The 17,838-nt window shown below is 37.6% G+C and overlaps 1 protein-coding gene across 1 annotated transcript in view; it reads right to left on the bottom strand.

Moving 5' to 3' along the window:
- PIK3C3 (phosphatidylinositol 3-kinase catalytic subunit type 3) overlaps positions 1 to 17,838 on the bottom strand; it is a 184,911-nt gene that overhangs the window by 132,069 nt on the left and 35,004 nt on the right. Inside the window, exon 10 of the mRNA XM_027869092.1 lies at positions 7,993 to 8,178. Coding sequence (XP_027724893.1) covers positions 7,993 to 8,178 — 186 coding nt within the window. The remainder of the gene's footprint in view (positions 1 to 7,992; positions 8,179 to 17,838) is intronic.

The raw sequence follows: 17,838 nt of genomic DNA, 5'->3' as shown, positions 1-17,838 counted from the left end.
TATTATGAACATTTTGAGTTTGAGATGTCTATGAAGACAACTGGCTCAAGATGTCCAAAAACTAGTTAGAAATGAGGGACTCGAGCTCAAGAGAGAGACTGGGCTAGATATATAGATGTGGAAATACTCTTCATAAAAATAACTTTACTGATGGGAACTGATGATATCACCAACTGAAATAATATATAGAGAGAAGAGAAGAAGGAGGGAGGCTCAAGAGACAGTCAGGTTTAGTGAGGTTGACCAAATAACTAGCTAAGAAAGGACACGGAGAAGCGTCAGACAGGTAAGAGGAGAATCAAGAGAGGAAAACCTACAGCAGAAAGTATATCCAGCATAAGGTGGTGAATGAAGGTCAGTATCAAACGTTTCGGAGAGTTATCTCCACATCTTCAACTATAACTTTGGAGAGAGCAGTTGCAGTGAATGATAAAGTCAAATGCCACATACTGAAAGAATTAGAAGAAAGTGAGAGAAGAAATGGAGCTTTCTCAAGAAGTGTATTGGGGGGGGGCAGCTAGGTGGTACAATGGATAGAGCTATGGCCTTGGAGTCAGGAGGATCTGAGTCCAACTCCGGCCTCAGACACATGACACTTACTAGCTGTGTGACCCTGGGCAAGTCACATTGCCTCATTAAAAAAAAAAGTGTACTAGGGGTAGGGGGAGAAGAGAACGAAAGTTAACAGATGAACATTATATCAAAAAAGTATATTTTTTAAGGAACAGGGAGAACATGGTTATTTAGGCAGCTGAGCATTCAATGCCACCTCTGAAGCTGAGATGCAACAAAGCGTGAATCAATTCTCTTCTGCATGTGCTAATTTTGGCCAAATAATTAACATCAAGAAAACACAGGTTCTCCACCAGCCAGCACCACACCATCCATATGTAGAACCACTGGTTGCAGCAGATGGAAAAATTCTCAATACTGTAGATAAGTTCACTTACCTTGGCAGTATACTTTCCAGGAATGTATACACAGATGATGAGGTTGACACACACATTGCGAGAGCTAGCTCAGTGTTTGGGAAACTCAACAGGAAAGTATGGGAGAGAAGAAATACTGGACTGCTTACCAAACTGAAGATCTACAGAGCCATTGTGACTTCATTGTTGTATGCCTGTGAAACCTGGACAGTCTACCAGTACCACACCATTTGAACTGTCTTAGGAAGATTCTGAAGATCACTTGGCAAGATAAGGAACCAGACACTAAAGTCCTTTCTCAAACCGAAATGCCAAGCATTCAAATTCTACTACAGAGAGTGCAACTCCAATGGCCTGGCTACATTGCTCAAATGCCAAAAGTATGCTTGCCTAAAAGACTATTTTATGGAGAACTCACACAAGGCAAGCACTCATATGGAGGTCAGAGGAAGCAATATAAGGACACTCTCAAGGTCTCTCTGAAGAACTCTGGAACCAACTGTGAGACATGGGAGACATTGGCACTGGACCATCCAACATGGTCATCAAAGAAGGGTAATGTACTCTATGAGCAAAGCAGAAATGAGTAACTCAAAAGATACATGAGATGCACAAATTTAGAGACATCTCTACTCCAAATGTTCATATGGACCATTTGTGCCTGCCCTATGGTCGAGCCTTCTGAGCACATACTGGTCTGATCAGCCACAGTTGGACATACTATACCTTGACCCCAACATAGTGATGTCATTTTGGTCTTTTTCAAGAATGAAGGAGAACAAACGTTTAGGTAGCTGAGAAGGGTCCAACATATGGGAAGAGATGGATATTAGAGAAAGTGGAGATGATAGAGGGAGCAATCTGCAGAAGACAGGAGGCAATGAATCAAGGATGCATAGTGGAACTGACCACAGCAAAATAACCTCTTCATGAGGGATCACTGAAGGAATAATGGAGAAAGATGATTGAATGATATGAGATGAGGAGGTGGAAAGAGGGATCTCTTAGCAAATCATCTCAATTTTTTCAGTGAGGAATGAGGCAAGGTCCTCAGCTGAGAGGGTAGGGATACAGAGTGCTATGAGAGGCCTGAGAAGGAATAAAAAAAGTTCTGAATAGTTGCTATGGTGAATGGAATCAAGAATCAATTAGGGAAGTGTAAAAGGACTGCCTCACTGCACATAAGCCCAGTTGAAATTACATAACATAAATTTGTAGTGGATCCAATCAGTGAAGAATCAATCAGTGGCAAGGAACTAAGGCAAATTGTGGGAGTAATACAGGGTTGGAGTTTGGTAAAGTATAACTGATAATAGAATAGGGATTCAAAAGTAGAGGACAGTGTAGAGTTATACTAGTTCAATGATGGGTATAGACAGGAAAAGAGGAGAACAGCCAGAGTAGGGACAATGGTGTAGGAAAGAACTGAGAGTATAGGGAATGGAGATCATGGAGATAATGGAGAACTGGAGAAGGTTGGAGGCATAGAGAAAGGCAGAATGATAAAAGTTTATGATCAGATACAAGAATTTTGGAGTTCATGACATGCAAGTTTTAAGTAATGTCAAGAGCACATCTGTGAATACAGCTGAAGTGGAATGAAGGGGTAGGTCATGGAAACTAAGCAGACTGAGGAACTAGGAAGTTAAGAGATTTGAGAAAGCATCAATATTTATGCTGCAGTTCTCTAGTATGAGGGCAGGAGTTAGAGTAGAGAGGAAATCCATAAGTCAGGCACTAAACTCATTCAGAAAGAAGAGAGAATATGGGGGTTCCATAGATAGCAGCTACCAGGATCTACACTGAGAGATAAATTTGGATTGAATGAACTTCAAAGGAGGAGAAGCTGAACAGTTTGTGGTAGAGGGGGAGACTAAAAATTGCAATGAGAAACAAGAAATTTTCCAACTCCCCCAACTCAACTAGTGAGGATTTGAGGGGAGACAAGGGTACGGGTAAAAATGCAACCAGTACCAGAAAAGGTGGCCAGGGATGCAGTGTGTCAGGAGGGAGTCAGGCCTTAGTGAGTACCAGAAGACAGAAGGAGGGAGGGAGAAAGGGAAAAGGTTTAGAATGAAAGGAATTCTGTTAATTACACAAATGTTCCATAAACCTCAGTGGAAGGGGGAAAGCAGATCTTGAATGGGACATTGGGGTGGGAACAGAAGATTGCACTGAGAGGATGAGAGTAAGAGTACAGGCAGTTATAGTTAGGTAATGGGGTTTGCACACTGGGGCAGTCAGGGATTCAGAATCATTGGGATGGGGAAAGCATGGGAGACAGTATCCCATCTGAGAAATTATTCCAGGCTCAGTGTTTTGCAAACCTCAAAATTCTACCTAAGTATTAGTTATTATCATTCCAAAAACTGAAATCTCAATGATATGAATATTCCTTCTACAGGGCAAACCACAACCCATCTATACCTTCTAATTCAATGCAATTCTTGCCTGTGTTCTTCCACAGTTTTTGCACAAAGAAACTAGGCCTGAAACCTAGATCTTCTGTACATTTCATAGGTACTAATCAAGCTATGAATCTGTTACTCCTTGCTTACTACATGATCCTAGGCCTTCTCTACTTCCAGACTAGCTTTCTATCCACTACACCATACTGCCTCTTGAAGGCACAGCAATATATCAAACTCCAACTCCCATGCTTAGTTTTAAAAGACATTAATGTGCTATATTTTTAGTATTGCTTTAAATTAGAAGAGAAAACAAAAATAGCTTTAACACTTGAAAATAACTTGGTATCTTTTATTATCTGTAATGTTTGCAATTCTCAATAAATGTGTATGATTCACATTACTAGGTAAAAAGTTCATCTCACAATACTAAACTGATCAATACATTTAATACATTTAATGACAACTATTACTCTTTTTTTTTTTGGCTAGGCAATGGGGTTAAGTGACTTGCCCAGGGTCACACAGCTAGTAAGTATTATGTGTCTGAGGCTGGATTTGAACTCAGGTCATTCTGAATCCAGGGCCGGTGCTCTATCCTCTGCACCACCTAGCTGCCCCGATAACTATTACTCTTCCTACGTCATCTTTACTTTAGCCTATCGTACTTTTAAACTCTGCTTATCTTACTTTACACTTTGCTGCTAAATATGTGATCTGGTATCTGGTATCCTGACTAAAGATGAAGCTTCTTCATATCAAAAATTCAAAACACCTACATTATTAAGTTGTTTAGGAAAGGAATAATTCACTAGAGCAATCTTTCTCAATTTAAGTCTTTTATTTTCATCTCATTTGTAGATTCCATTTGCTAGTCAATCTATGTCCAAAGTACACTCTCCTTCACTTTTATGAAAATACATTAACTACAACAATGGTTGAAGGTTCAGACTTTCCCATTACACAGCCCAATTTGGAAAGATTTTGTTTCTTTAAGCACGAAGTTTGGTCACTAAAATTTCAAATTTCAATCTCAAGTAATTTATGTAGAAATTCCCCCTAAAAGCTTTAAAATTATCTATATGTATCAATCATAAAAATTCCACAGGAATGAATCAAGTACATGAAAACAGCAGTATATGTAGATAGATAAAACAACAGCATTCATTACAAATTTGCAGATGACACAAATTAGGGAACAGATAGTCAACATAAGAGATGATAAAAGATATTTCAAAATGATCACAAAAGACTAGAATATTGGGACATGTGCCACAGCAGAAAAAGCACCAGTCCTGGAGTCAAAAGACCAGGATTTTAGTCACAGCTAGACTTGTATTTTGCTACATGATTACAAGCAAGTCTCTTAACCTTTACTTTTACAGAATAAGGATAAAAATACTTGTATTCACTACCTCAAGGGATCTTTGTGAGAAAAGTGACTTATAAATTCTAAAGTATACTATAAATAAGAACTATCTATGTTTAATATCATGAGTCTTTCCTGACTGTTAATGCAACTTGTATAAGGTTATTACATTGTATGTGTACGTGTACTGGGCCTATGGTACCATAAATTTATAAAGAATTTTCCCTGAACACTTCTTCAGTGGGGTAGTATAAGCCACATTTCATCTCCTGAACTCAGAGAAGTGGAACCTTATATGTGAAAAAATATTAATAATGCCTAGAAAGAATAATTCCTGAAACGTATGAGAAGAGTCAAAAGGAATGCTTGCTTCAGATTAAAAAAAAGGGATTAGGGTCTATCCCAAAACTAATGTCAGATAATGACTGGTCAGGGTCAAATCTGTTTTGCTGTTGCGATTTTTGTTCAGTTGTGTCTGATTCTACATGACCCTATGGTCATGGGGTTTTTCTTAGCAAAGATACTGGAGTAATTGGCCATTTCGTTCTCCAATGTCTCCACTTCACAGATGAGGAACTGAGGCAAATAGCGGTTAAGTGACTTGTCCAGGGTCACAGAGCTGGTAAGTCTGAGGCTGGAGTCGAACTCAGGTCTTCCTGATTCCAGAGCTGGTGCTCTTTCCACTGTACCACCTAGCTGCCCCCAGGGTCAAATCTATAGACTTATTAAACAGAAATAAGGCTTATGGCAATGTCATGTATCATCTTTTCCTGAACAAGATCTAGAAAGGAAGACAGTTAGCATGACTGGGAGGCACCACTATGTCGTGGAAGCCTTAAAAGCTACTGCTTCCTTGGACTGCACTAAAAGAATTATGGCTTCCAAACATAATAGGTGATAATCTCACTTGGCTCAAAGCACACTGGGGTATTATGTTTAGTTCTGTATTCCACACTTTAAGAAGAACACTAAAAGAAGACAGAAATAGAATTCTGAGTGTCCCTGGGTCCCCGCCATATGAGCATCAGTAGAAAAAAGAATATCAGGCAAATCAAGAAAGCTGTTCCCTAGTATCTGAAGAGGTATCAGGTGGGAGAGGGATCAGATACTTGTTTGGCTCTAGAGGGCAGAACTAGGAGGAAAATGTGGAGGTCACAAAAATATTCTGACAACATCAGGAAACAAACTTCCTACCAAATCAATAATGGAATGGGCTGCCTCAGAGAGCAGTGAGGTCCCTCTCACTGGAGGTCTTCAAGCAGAGGCTAGATGACCCCTTGTACAATATGTTAGAGTAGAGATTCCTTTTCTGGGTAAGGATTGGGCTATATAGTCACTGAGTTCCCTTACAACTCGAAAATGCTGTTTGATTCTGTGTGAGTTTTAGGGTACAATTCCAGTGATCTGTGTTAAGTCAAGTCTACACAGTCTAAATTTAGAGGCTTTTGTCTGGTTTTTTCTTTTTTTTTTAACTTCATTTAAGTTACTGCTAAAACATTTTTTTTGGGAAAAAATCTATCTTCAGTGAACAGTGGTGATTACAGGAGAAATCCAGAACAAAGCCTTGAACGCAAATTGGAATTATTAGCAGAAAGGACTAGTGGCAACAGTAGAGAGACAGGAGGCATTGTTATCTTGCTTACTCCTTACACCGCCATCAGATCCTCTTTAAAAGCTCAATGATACAGGTCCAGTAGATGAAAACAGAACCACAGCGTTTCAGAGTTCTCTCGTACCTAAGAAGCTACATGGTCCAATTTGTATCTAAGAAATAATCTCCTCTACAAAACACCTAAAAAGCAGTCAACAAGCTTTTGCTTAAAGACTTCTAGTTTGGATGGAGGGAGGAGATTCCTACTTCCTGAGTCAGTATATCCTCTCATCTGATAGCTTTCCTTATTGGAAAGTGTTTCCATATACTGAGCCTACCTCTACTTCTTTGCACATTTCATACACTAGTCCTACTTCTATCTTCTAGAATAAGCATTAAGAAGGCTAATTCCTCTTTCACATAACTAATCTTCAAATTCTGAAAGAAAACTATTATGCCTCCCCTCTCTAAGATGAAACTAAGCTATTCAATTAACAGTTTTTATGTCTGAGGCTTTGTGACCCCATTTGGGGTTTGCTAGGCAAAGATACTGAAGTGGTTTGCCATTTCCTTCTCCAGCTCATTTTACAGAAGAGGAAACTGAGGTAAACAGGGTTAAGTGATTTGCCCAGGGTCACACACCTAGAAAAGTATCTGGGTCATATTTGATCCTGACTCCAGGCCTGGCACTATATTCACTGTGCTACCTAGTTGCCCATTCAATTAACAATTATCACTGTCTATAGAAAAAAGCATATGTTTCCCCAGTGGGTTAAGGCAGCATAACCTCCTAAAAGCTATTTCCCTAAAAAATACATACATATCTGAAGGACATTAAACAAGCAAAGCATTTTGCTCTTTCCAAAAAATCCCAATAGGCTAGCAAGGCTTTGGGAACATAGTCACATTGGAAAAATTAAGAGACAAGAAAGAATTGCTGAGTAAGTCAATATTATTGGGAACTCCTAAAATTTGAAAGCTAGCAATGACCTGTGTCACCAGAAGAAGAGACAGTCCTTCCCCAGTGGCTTTGTAATCTACATAAATAGCAATCATAAAGTTTGATGTCTTTGCTCTCCAGAAGGATTTAGAACTACTTTCAGGAAACCCACACATACACATAATGGTGAGCTACTGTAAGTTTAAAGAGGCAGGAGGTTGAAGGAGGGGGTTGTAGGCAGCATGGTCATGCAACTCTGTGCTTTAAGGACCCTGGAGGCTTTTCAAGGCTACAATTAAATGTGGCTTGTTGTATTCTGACTGATGGAGGGAACCTGAATTATTCCCTAGCTGGTGCTACATTAAACCATTTTTCATTAGAATTCCTTTTTCCAGACAGTGCAGTACAAGTTGTGCTGCCAGGTAAATGTCCTGGGAGGAATTGTCATGTCAGGTAACAGTTCAAGGAGTAAATTTTCATTTCACTTAAGAGTCCTTGGAGGAATATTTTAATTTAGTTCTGATAGCAACATTCCCCCACCTCTACACATACCCTGCTGAATCCCTCTGTCTCTCTTTTCTCATTTCACTGTCTCTCTTTTCTCTCTCTCTCTCTTTTCACTCTCCTCTCCCTCTGTCTCTTTTCCTTTCTGTATCACTCTCTTCTCTCTCTGTTCCCCCTCCCCCCCACCATAGCCAACTCCATCATGATCAGTTTCTAGGGAGGTATACCAAGAAAAGAGAAATAAGCTATACCTCATCATCAGCTTGCTGCAATCGAGCAACAGCATAACGCCTCACTGTTGGATTAGTAAAATGTGAAGATAATAACTCCAAGGAATCTTCCACATCCATTGGCTTCCATTTTCCCAGTAGTTCCAATGCCTGTTTGGCCTCTTGAGGAAGATCCCAGTTGACACATTTTAGAAACTTTGTCAAAGCCTAAAAACAAAACAAAACAAACAAAAACAGAAACAAAAACAAAAACCATTATAGCTAGCAACAACCATTTCCCATGACCAAGCATTTGAAACACCAAGACAACCTGTATACTATATTCTAGACTGATTGACTGATTTGATTTCCTATCCCATCCCCACCCAATAATTACATCTGTTTCTAGACAACTAGATTAATATGAATATGCTCAAATCTTATACCTAAATACAAGACTAGGCATTCAAATAACTATTTTAAAAGAGAGAGCATAAGCACAAAAACACAAACACACATCATCATTTGAAAGTATAAAAGTATCATTAAAGTAAATAAATATTACTAAGTGTCTTACAATTTAGTTTATTTTCATTTTGATTCATTTTTAGACAGGTAGTAAAACAAAACTTTCACCAAGATCAATGTGGGAAGTATGCAACACCTATAAGAACATCATTTGTGAACAGCTACTTAATGAATGAATGAGCTTCGAAGGAAAATAATAGATGTCAGAAAGAGCACCACCTACTGGAGTACTAGTATTTAGTGACTTTTGGACCCAATATTCTTTGCTGACCTATCTTACATAGCACCTAATCTCTGAGCTAGAAGGGACCTAGAAAACCGTCTAGTTCAACTCATACCTGAAAATGAATTTCTTCTACAATGTACCCAATAAGTGCTCTCAAATCTTTGCTTTCAGACCCTACAAAGCAGTCCCATTTATGGACAGTTCTAATTGTTGAATTTTCCTTTATATTAAGTTTAAATTCCCCACTATGCAACTTCCAACCCATACTCTTACTTTGCCTTCTGGGCTTAAGAAAAACAAATCTTATCCATTGTCTACGTATCTAACATATCCCCAAGAAGTCTTCTATCTTAGGGCTAAACATACCCTGAGTCCCTTATCTTCTTCCCTGGCTCAGGATTATATTCTGTAATCTCCTTACTTCTTTAGTAAACCATCTATTCATTATTACCTCAACATTACTTCCAAGATCACTTCTCAAATAGAATTCTTGTCCTGACTTCAATTCCCTTTAACCAGTCCTTTGATTATCATAATGCAAACAGATGTCTGGGTATTTAAAAATTTTAAATATAAGAAACTAAACTGTGATCCCAGACAGCCAGTCTCATTTTTCCTTTACCATTAACCTTGCCACTATTACTCTAGCTTGCAACATTGGAGTCATTTATTCTTATCCCTTCACAGTAAATCCAACATAAAGTCCTGCCAATTATTTAAGATCTCTCTTCATTGTTTAATATGCATATTTACATTGCTAGATCAAGCCCTTGTTACCTCTTATAGCATTATTTGAATAATTCCCTAGATAGTCTCGCTGCCTCCAGACTATATTAAATTATGTTAGCTATACAAGGGTTCAATAAATATTGCCAACTGATACTCCATGCATGTATTTTCATTTCCAAAATGTATTTCTAAGTTGGGCAGGGAAACAATACTTCATAAATAATTAGAACAAAAACTCCCTCATTTCACAGAAAGTCAAGTTTTAATAGAAATATATTGTTCTGTACTTATTTTAAGTAAGTCCTTCAGCAGGCCAACATATCTAACTCAGTAACTGAAAAGGCGTAACTCCCCAGATTTGCAGATTTATAGATTTATTAGTAAGATATATACTGCTTTGTCAGCAAAGGCTCAAGGCACTACTGTATACAAACTTCACAACTTTACATTAAATTTTACAAATGTAAACAGTGAAGTAGACAACAGAAGAGGATGGATAGCAAAATGAGAAGATACGTGAGAAAGAAAACAGAACAATTGAAAGTTATGAGAAAATATTTAATAATAATAATAAATCCCCAAACTTTAGCTTTACTAGGTTTCCAGCACAGGGCAAAGACACATTGTGATTAGAATTCAGTTTTACTTCAAATTGTACCACTGATCAAAAAAAAAAAAATTTTTTTTAATTTTTTAAAAGAACAGGGCTTCTTAAACTGGGATCAAAGGGAGCCCTAATCTGTGGATAGATTTCAGGAAGGTCTATAAACTTGGAAGGAAAAAGAAATACATTTTATTTTCCTCTGTAAGCCTATATATTTTATTTTGCATTTAAAAGCATCATTTGGAGGTGTCTATAGGTTCTCCCAGACTGCCAAATGAGTCCATAACACAAAAAAAGTTAAGAACTCCCGAATTAGAGGGAGAAAAAGTCAGGTCCTTTAGGTCAACTGTCAGGCTTGAAATATTAACCCATGCAGTTTATATTAGCATGGTTTCCTGTAAGAAATAGACCTTAATGAATATTTGCTTCCTTAACTGTGTTTATTCATCTTTTATTCTCTTCCTCAGAAAGATCCTCTATGTTCCTAGTCAATTATCCACTCTATGACAATAATGCTCCAATGGTATTTCCTGAACTAAGCTCCAGTTGCTATTTCCAAAATGTATGTGGATTACTTCCACTTAAATTTTTAACAACTTTGTAGTTTGACATATAAAAGCCTTCACAATCGGGTTGCAGCCTACCCTTCCAAACAATTCTCATTGCTTGCCTTATGCTCTAATATAACTGATCTACTTGCTGTTCCACAAACTCAGTATTACATCTTTTGCCTCCATGACTTTTCAGTCTGTTTCTCATTCCTGAAATGCACTCCTTTCTGATCGCCACCTCTTGGAATCTTTAGTATCCTTCAAGATTCACTTCAGGTGCCCAGCTGGTGGCACAGTGGACACAACACTGAGCCTGGAGTCAGAAGGACCCGAGTTCAAATCCAAACCCAGACACTTACTAGCTGTGTGACCCTGAGCAAGTCACTTAACCCCACTTGTTTCGAAAATAAAAAAAGGTTCACTTCAGGCACCACCTCCTGAAAACAGCCTTTCTTGAACCCTCTACTTGTGCTTTCTCCTTCTTCAAATTATCTTATATTCACAGTCCCTGGAATAAAGGAGAATTGGTGAACTGAAGTGAGTATCTCAAATTAAACATATCCCCAAATGAACTCCTAGTCTCTCTCTACCCTATCTCTACCTTTCATTCTGAGCCTATTCATTCATTCATTCATTCATTGAATTTTAGTCACACCTCCTTGGAAAAAGTCTCACCTAAAACAGATCATCCCAAAAGCATCCAACACAAAATTAAGAGTCTCCTCCTGCCCCTACCCACCCCCCAAAAAGGCCAACTACATTGCCTATATAACCCAACTCAAGATCAGATGACTACACCAAAGTTTGTGTGTGTATTTAGGCAGGAAAATGTTTGTGGTGATGATTACCAACTAGTGAAAAAGTGCTAAAAGTACCAGCTTAAACAACCAACCTCTTAAAGATCATTTATAGATTTGAAGTGTCTATAAAATACTGTCTCTTACAACAGTTATTGATTTAAGGGCCTACTATGTGCAAGCCACTATGGTGGGTGGGAGGATACAACCATTCAAAAAATTTCATCTTTTTTTTGTCTAAAGGCCATTGAAAGGAAGGGGAGAAGGGACAAAGAAAGGTACTTTTAGGTACTTTTTTTTTTAATCGGATAACAGTGGATTTCAATTCTTTTAACATAGTGATGTCAAACTCAAATAGAAAGAGATCCCTGCCAGCAGCATACTGACTTTGAAAACCACAACTTAACATTATCTATGTTGTACTGTACTTTTACTTATTTTATTAAGCATTTCCCAATCACATCTTAATCTGGTTTGGGCCCCAACAGAAGTTTTGCCTACTGTATATATGAGTTTGACACCTCTGCTTTAATACCTCAACTCCCAAAGTGATACACAAAGAAATTGCATTTAAGGTGAAAAAAATCAAGAAAAGCAGATGGACCAGGAAAAGTACACACAGAAAAAAATCTATGCTACAAAAAGCATAATATTGAAAACACAGAGGGATCTATTTTTAAGGTAACTGAAAGAGAGCAAGACACTAAACAGGAAAAAAAATCACCACCACTATTTGTATTCTTTAAAGGGCAAGCCATAACGCTCCTTGCTCATCCCTATAAAACGTTTATCAGAACAATCTTCATACAATGAGAATATCTGTGATGAAAACATAAGAAGGTGACAGGATGGCTTCTGAAAGCAATTCTGCTTAGAAAAACTCATCTTCATTCACAGAACTGACCAAAAGGTTTAAGAAATACAAGATTTCCATTGTTTTTAATGTTTGTCAGTTACCAAAAAAAAAAAAAAAAAGCACACTGAACTGACTCTTCTCCAATAAGGTTTCTCTCATACATGTTTGAAGCATCCAAGATGTAGATTTCAATTTAACCACAGAGATAAAATTCTATTAATATCAAGTTATATATTAGCTTAAGGGGCCTGCCTTCCTCACAGAGAATGTTCTCCAAAGTACAGGGAAGACAAATTTCATTAATGAATGTTATAAAAGGCAGAAGTACTCAAACTTAATTTTGCTCCTTTTTCCTTTGCATCTTTGGGTTGCAAAGGACAGAACAAAAATGGCTATTTCAGAGATGAAACAATTTAAGTATAGAAATAGCAAACAAGCACCGAGGTACCTGGGATGAATTCAAGTCAGTACGCCCAGATGAACTACATGGAAGGTTACTGAGAGAATCAGCAGTTATAACTGCTGAGTGGGTTTATGATCTCTGAAAGACACTGAGAAAGCGTGAAGGACTAAGAATGGCATCCCACTCCCCACCCCCAGCAGAGGTGGGGAAAGGGAGACTCTGAATTACAAGTCCATGAGGTTGGCGTTAATTCCTGGCAAAATTTTACAATGAATTATTAAACAAATGGTTCAAAAAGAAATTGGTGTTCACAGAGAGCTAGCATGGTATCATCGAGAAAAGGGACCGACAGAACAACTCCATTTCTTTTTTGCTAAACTATAAGCACAAACATACACATAATTTACCCAGATTCTAGCAAAGCATTTAACAAGGCTATTCTTATGGAAAATAAACTAGAGATGTGGGCTAGACAAGACAGTAGACAGTGTACTAGACGTATAGTCAGGAAAGACTGACTTCAAATTCTTTCTCAGAAACATACTAGCTGTGTGGCCCTGGACAAATCACTTTACCTCTCCATGCCTCAGATACCCCATCTGGAAAATAAAGGTGTTGGACTCAGTGATCTCTTCAGCTCTAAAATGACAACCCTGTAAGCTATTTTGATTCAGAAGTGATTCAATGGCTGGACTCACAGAGTGGTCGTTAGTGGCTGATTATCACCTTGCAAGAAGGTCTCTAGTGGAGTGCCCTAAAAATGTTTGGTACTGTGAAGACTGATACTTTTTACCAATGATTTGTATGAAGGCTGAGATTAGATACACATTAAATTTGTATATGAAATGAAGCTGGAGTAGAAAACTAATACTTGGATAACAGATTGAGGATCCAAAGAAATATCTTGACAGGCTAGAAAACTAAGCTAAATATGATATTCATTTATCCATATTAAAAAGTAAAGCCTTATATGTTGGTTTGAAAAAAAAATCACCTTCACAAATACCAAAGTAGAAAAGCATAGCTTAACGGCATGGTTTAATAGGAATTCCTCTAAAAATAAATAAATTAAAATATTTATACAGCAGTCAAAAAACGCTAATGTGATTTTAGGCTACATAAAAAAAAAAGGCCTAATTTGAAGGAATAGGCAAGTGATTGTTCCACTGCATTTGGTCCCAGTCAGACCACATTTAGAGTACGTGTTCATTTCTGAGTGCTTCGCTTTTTTTTTTTAATCCAATAATGGATTTTATTAACATTGGATGATAAAGTTCGTGTATTTTTTAAATTAATGTATTCATTTTTAGTTTTCAACAATCACTTCCAGAAGCTTTTGAGTTTTAAATTTTCTCCCCCTCCCTCCCCAGGATAGTATACAATCTGATACAGACTCTACATAGACTCCTGTTAAACATATTTTCACATTAGTTATGTTGGAAAGAAGAATTAGAACCAATAGGAGGAACCACAAGAAAGAAGAAACAAAACAGAAGAAAAACAAAAAGAGCAATACTTTGCTTTCATCTGCATTCAAACTCCATAGTTCTTTCTCTGGATCTGGATAGCCTTTTCCACCATGACGTTTTTGGAGATGTCTTAGATCCTTGCATTACTGAGAAGATCTAATTTGTCAAAGTCAGTCATCGCACAACATGGCTGTTACTGTGTACAACGTTCTGCTGGTTCTGTTCACTTCATTCAGCATCAGTCCATACAAATCTTTCCAGGTTTTTCTGAAGTCCATCTACTCATCATTTCTTATAGCACAATAGTATTCCATTACATTCATATATCACAAATTGTTCAGCCATTCCCCAATTGATGGGCATCCCCTCAATTTCCAATTCTTTGCCACCACAGAAAGAGCTGCTTTAATATTTTTGTACATGTGGGTCCTTTTCCCATTTGTATGATCTCTTTGGGATACAGCCCTAGAAGTGCTATTGCTGGGTCAAAGGGTATGTATATTTTTTATAGCCCTTTGGGCATAGTTCCAAATTGCTCTCCAGAATGGTTGGATCATTTCACAACTCTGCCAACAATGCATGAGTGTTTCAATTTTCCCACATCTTCTCCAACATTTATCATTTTCCTGTTCTGTCATGTTAGCCAATCTGATAGGTGTGATGTGGTATCTCAGAGTCGTTTTGATTTGCATTTCTCTAAAAACTGCCTGTTCATATCCTTTGACTATTTATCAATTAGTGAATGACTTGTATTTTTATACATTTGACTTAGTTCTCTGTATGTTTTAGAAATGAGGCCCTTATCAGAGACACTGGTTGTAAAAATTCTTTCCTAGGTTTCTGCTTCCCTCCTAATCTTGGCTGCACTGACTTTGTGCAAAAACTTTCCAATTTAATGTAGTCAAAATTATGAATTTTGCATTTCATAATGTTCTCTATCTCTTGTTTGGTCATAAATTCTTCTGTTCTCCATAAATCTGACAGGTAAACTATTCCTTGCTCTCCCAGTCTGCTTATAGTATCAGCCTTCGTATCTAAATTGTGTACCCATTCTGACTGTGTTTGGTATATGGTGTAAGATGCTGGTCTACGCTAAGTTTCTGCCATACCATTTTCCAGTTTTCCTAGCAGTTTTTGTCAAATTGTGAGTTCTTATCCCAGAAGCTGGGGTCTTTGGGTTTATCAAACAGTAAATTACTATAGTCATTGACAACTGTGTCTTACATATCTAACCTATTCCACTGATCCAATACTCTATTTCTTTGCCAGTCCCAAGTAGTTTTGATGATTCCTGCTTTATACCACAATTTAAGATCTGGAACGGGTAGGCCACCTTCCCCAGTATTTGTTTTCATTAATTACCTTGATATTCTGGACATTTTGTTCTTCCAAATGAATCTTGTTATTATTTTTTCTAGCTCTATAAAATAATTTTTTAGTAGTTTGGTATGGCACTGAATAAGTATGAGTGCTTCATGTTTGATGGGTATTTATAAGGTAGAGAATATTCAGAGGAGGCTAACCAGGATTGTGAAGAGCCTCAAATTCATGGATGAATTGAAGGAGTTAAGACTGTAAGCCAAGAGAAGTGAAGAGAAGATCAGGGTTCCATGAGAGAGAGAGGGAAGAACATGACAACAGCTGTTTAAGTATTCAAAGGCTGCCTTGTAGAAGAAGGATAAGACTTGTTCTGCTTAGCCCCTACAAGCAACAAGTAGAAGTTGAAGAATGGGAAATGTTAAGTTTATTAGAAAACAATTCCCCCTAAAATGGGGTTGTACAAAAGAGGAATGGACTTTCTTGGAGGTAGTGGGTTCTACTTCACTAGTGGTCTTCAGATGAAGGCTAAACCATTCCTTGGCATGGATAACGTAGAAGAGATATTGAACTCTAGAGTCCTTGAAGTCCTTTCCAACCCTTTGATTCTGTAATTCCTTGTAGAACTTGAGGTCTTTCCAAGATTCTCATTATGAAGATGAAGTGATTGCATCTAACATCAGAGTAATACAAGATGATCTCAATGAAATTCAGTGCCACTCAAAAGGACAAAAATCTTATCTATAAAAAAGCCAAATGAAGGATGAATGACTCCTGCCTAGTCTACGACAAAGCAGGACAGGAAAAGCATTGAGTTAATCCTTTAGTACATTTCTATAGATCTACAGCATAGACTCACAAAAAGCTTGACTAGGGCTGAATATGGAGGAAGAAGACAGGCTCAATGTATTTGGTAAAGTGTGCAATTCTTTCAATAATCCCAAACTGTTCTATCACAAAAATGATATCTTTTTAATACTATTTTTCCCCATGATATTATATGGTTGTGAATTATAGAATATCACAATCTCAAAACAACTTAAATTACACGTTACCCAACAGAAAATACATACATGGTGGGTAAAAATGGGTTGCAGCACGTTACCAATGATAATTTATGTATAATATGCTGTGAAAAACACGTCACCTAGGAAATGTATGACTAGAAAAGATAGTCATGTAATACATGTAAGAGCAAAAGTTAACAGAGAACCTGAGTGCTGATCTGGATGGTATGCCCGCCAAGTTAAAAGAACTAAAAGAAAGCTTCTGGTTTACACGCTCTATTAAGGATTTATGGGCAGCACTGATTAGGTAATGATTAAACAAGCTGAGGTACATGAACGAAATGCAAAATTATTACTCCATAAGAAACAATTAACATTATGACTACAGAGATGCAGTTTTTTCCAGGTTGCACTATTGACTTGCCCAGACTTTCTCTACAAAACCACAGAAACTTCTAAACTCCGGAAGCATATTCTCTTTTTAGACTTTACACACCATAAGTACACTCTGCCTCTATGGCCTCTCCCTCTGATTGGTTGGTTCTTCCAAGAACCTTCATTTTTAGGAGGACAATCAGGCCAGCCAGGCCTTAAATCCTCTCCAAGCTGTACTCTCCTAGACTTTCTCTACAATGCTGCCACGCTAGGTACCTTCATTCCTTCTTCCTCCCTTTCAGCTTCCTTTTATGTGTTATCTCCAATTATTAGAATGTAAGTTCCTTAAGGGCAAGGACCACTTTTCTTTCTGTTTCTATTTGTATTACTAGTACCTATTTGCACAGTGCATGGCATACAGTAAGTGGTTAATAAATATTTATTGACTTTACTTGGCATGAAAAAACACAACCAGGAAAAAAACATAAACAATGACTACAAATGAAATGAACGCAAAAAAAAAAAAATAGAATGCTAAGAAACTATAAGGACTAAGCTTGGCTCCAAGATTTATGAGAAGGTACCTACTCCCACTTCTTTGTAGAGATAGGAGATCGATGGGTTTGGAAATGGTTTTGTTCAATCAGTTCAGTCATGTCCAACTCTTCATGATCCTGATTAGGGTTTTCTTGGCAAAGATAGTGGAGTAGTTTGCCATTTCCTTCTCCAGCTCATTTTACAGATGAGGAAACTGAGGCAACCAGGGTTAAGTAACTTGCCTAGGGTCACACAGCTACTAAGTGTCTGAGGCAATATTTGAACTCAGGTGTCTCTGACTCTAGGCCCAGTGGTGTATCTACTGTGCCACCTAGCTGCCCCAGATGTGGAATACTGCATGTAATGTGAGATTTTTAAAAATATATTAGCTAGTTTTGCTGAACTGATAGCAATACAATTTGTTTTTTAAAAGATTTATGAACAGGAATGGAAATACATCAAATTGGATGGAACAGCATTTGGTATGCT

Source organism: Vombatus ursinus, unplaced genomic scaffold, assembly GCF_900497805.2.
Source record: "Vombatus ursinus unplaced genomic scaffold, bare-nosed wombat genome assembly UNPS02014791.1, whole genome shotgun sequence".
NCBI classification, from domain to species: domain Eukaryota; kingdom Metazoa; phylum Chordata; class Mammalia; order Diprotodontia; family Vombatidae; genus Vombatus; species Vombatus ursinus.
This window is presented reverse-complemented; position numbering and strand designations above follow the sequence as displayed.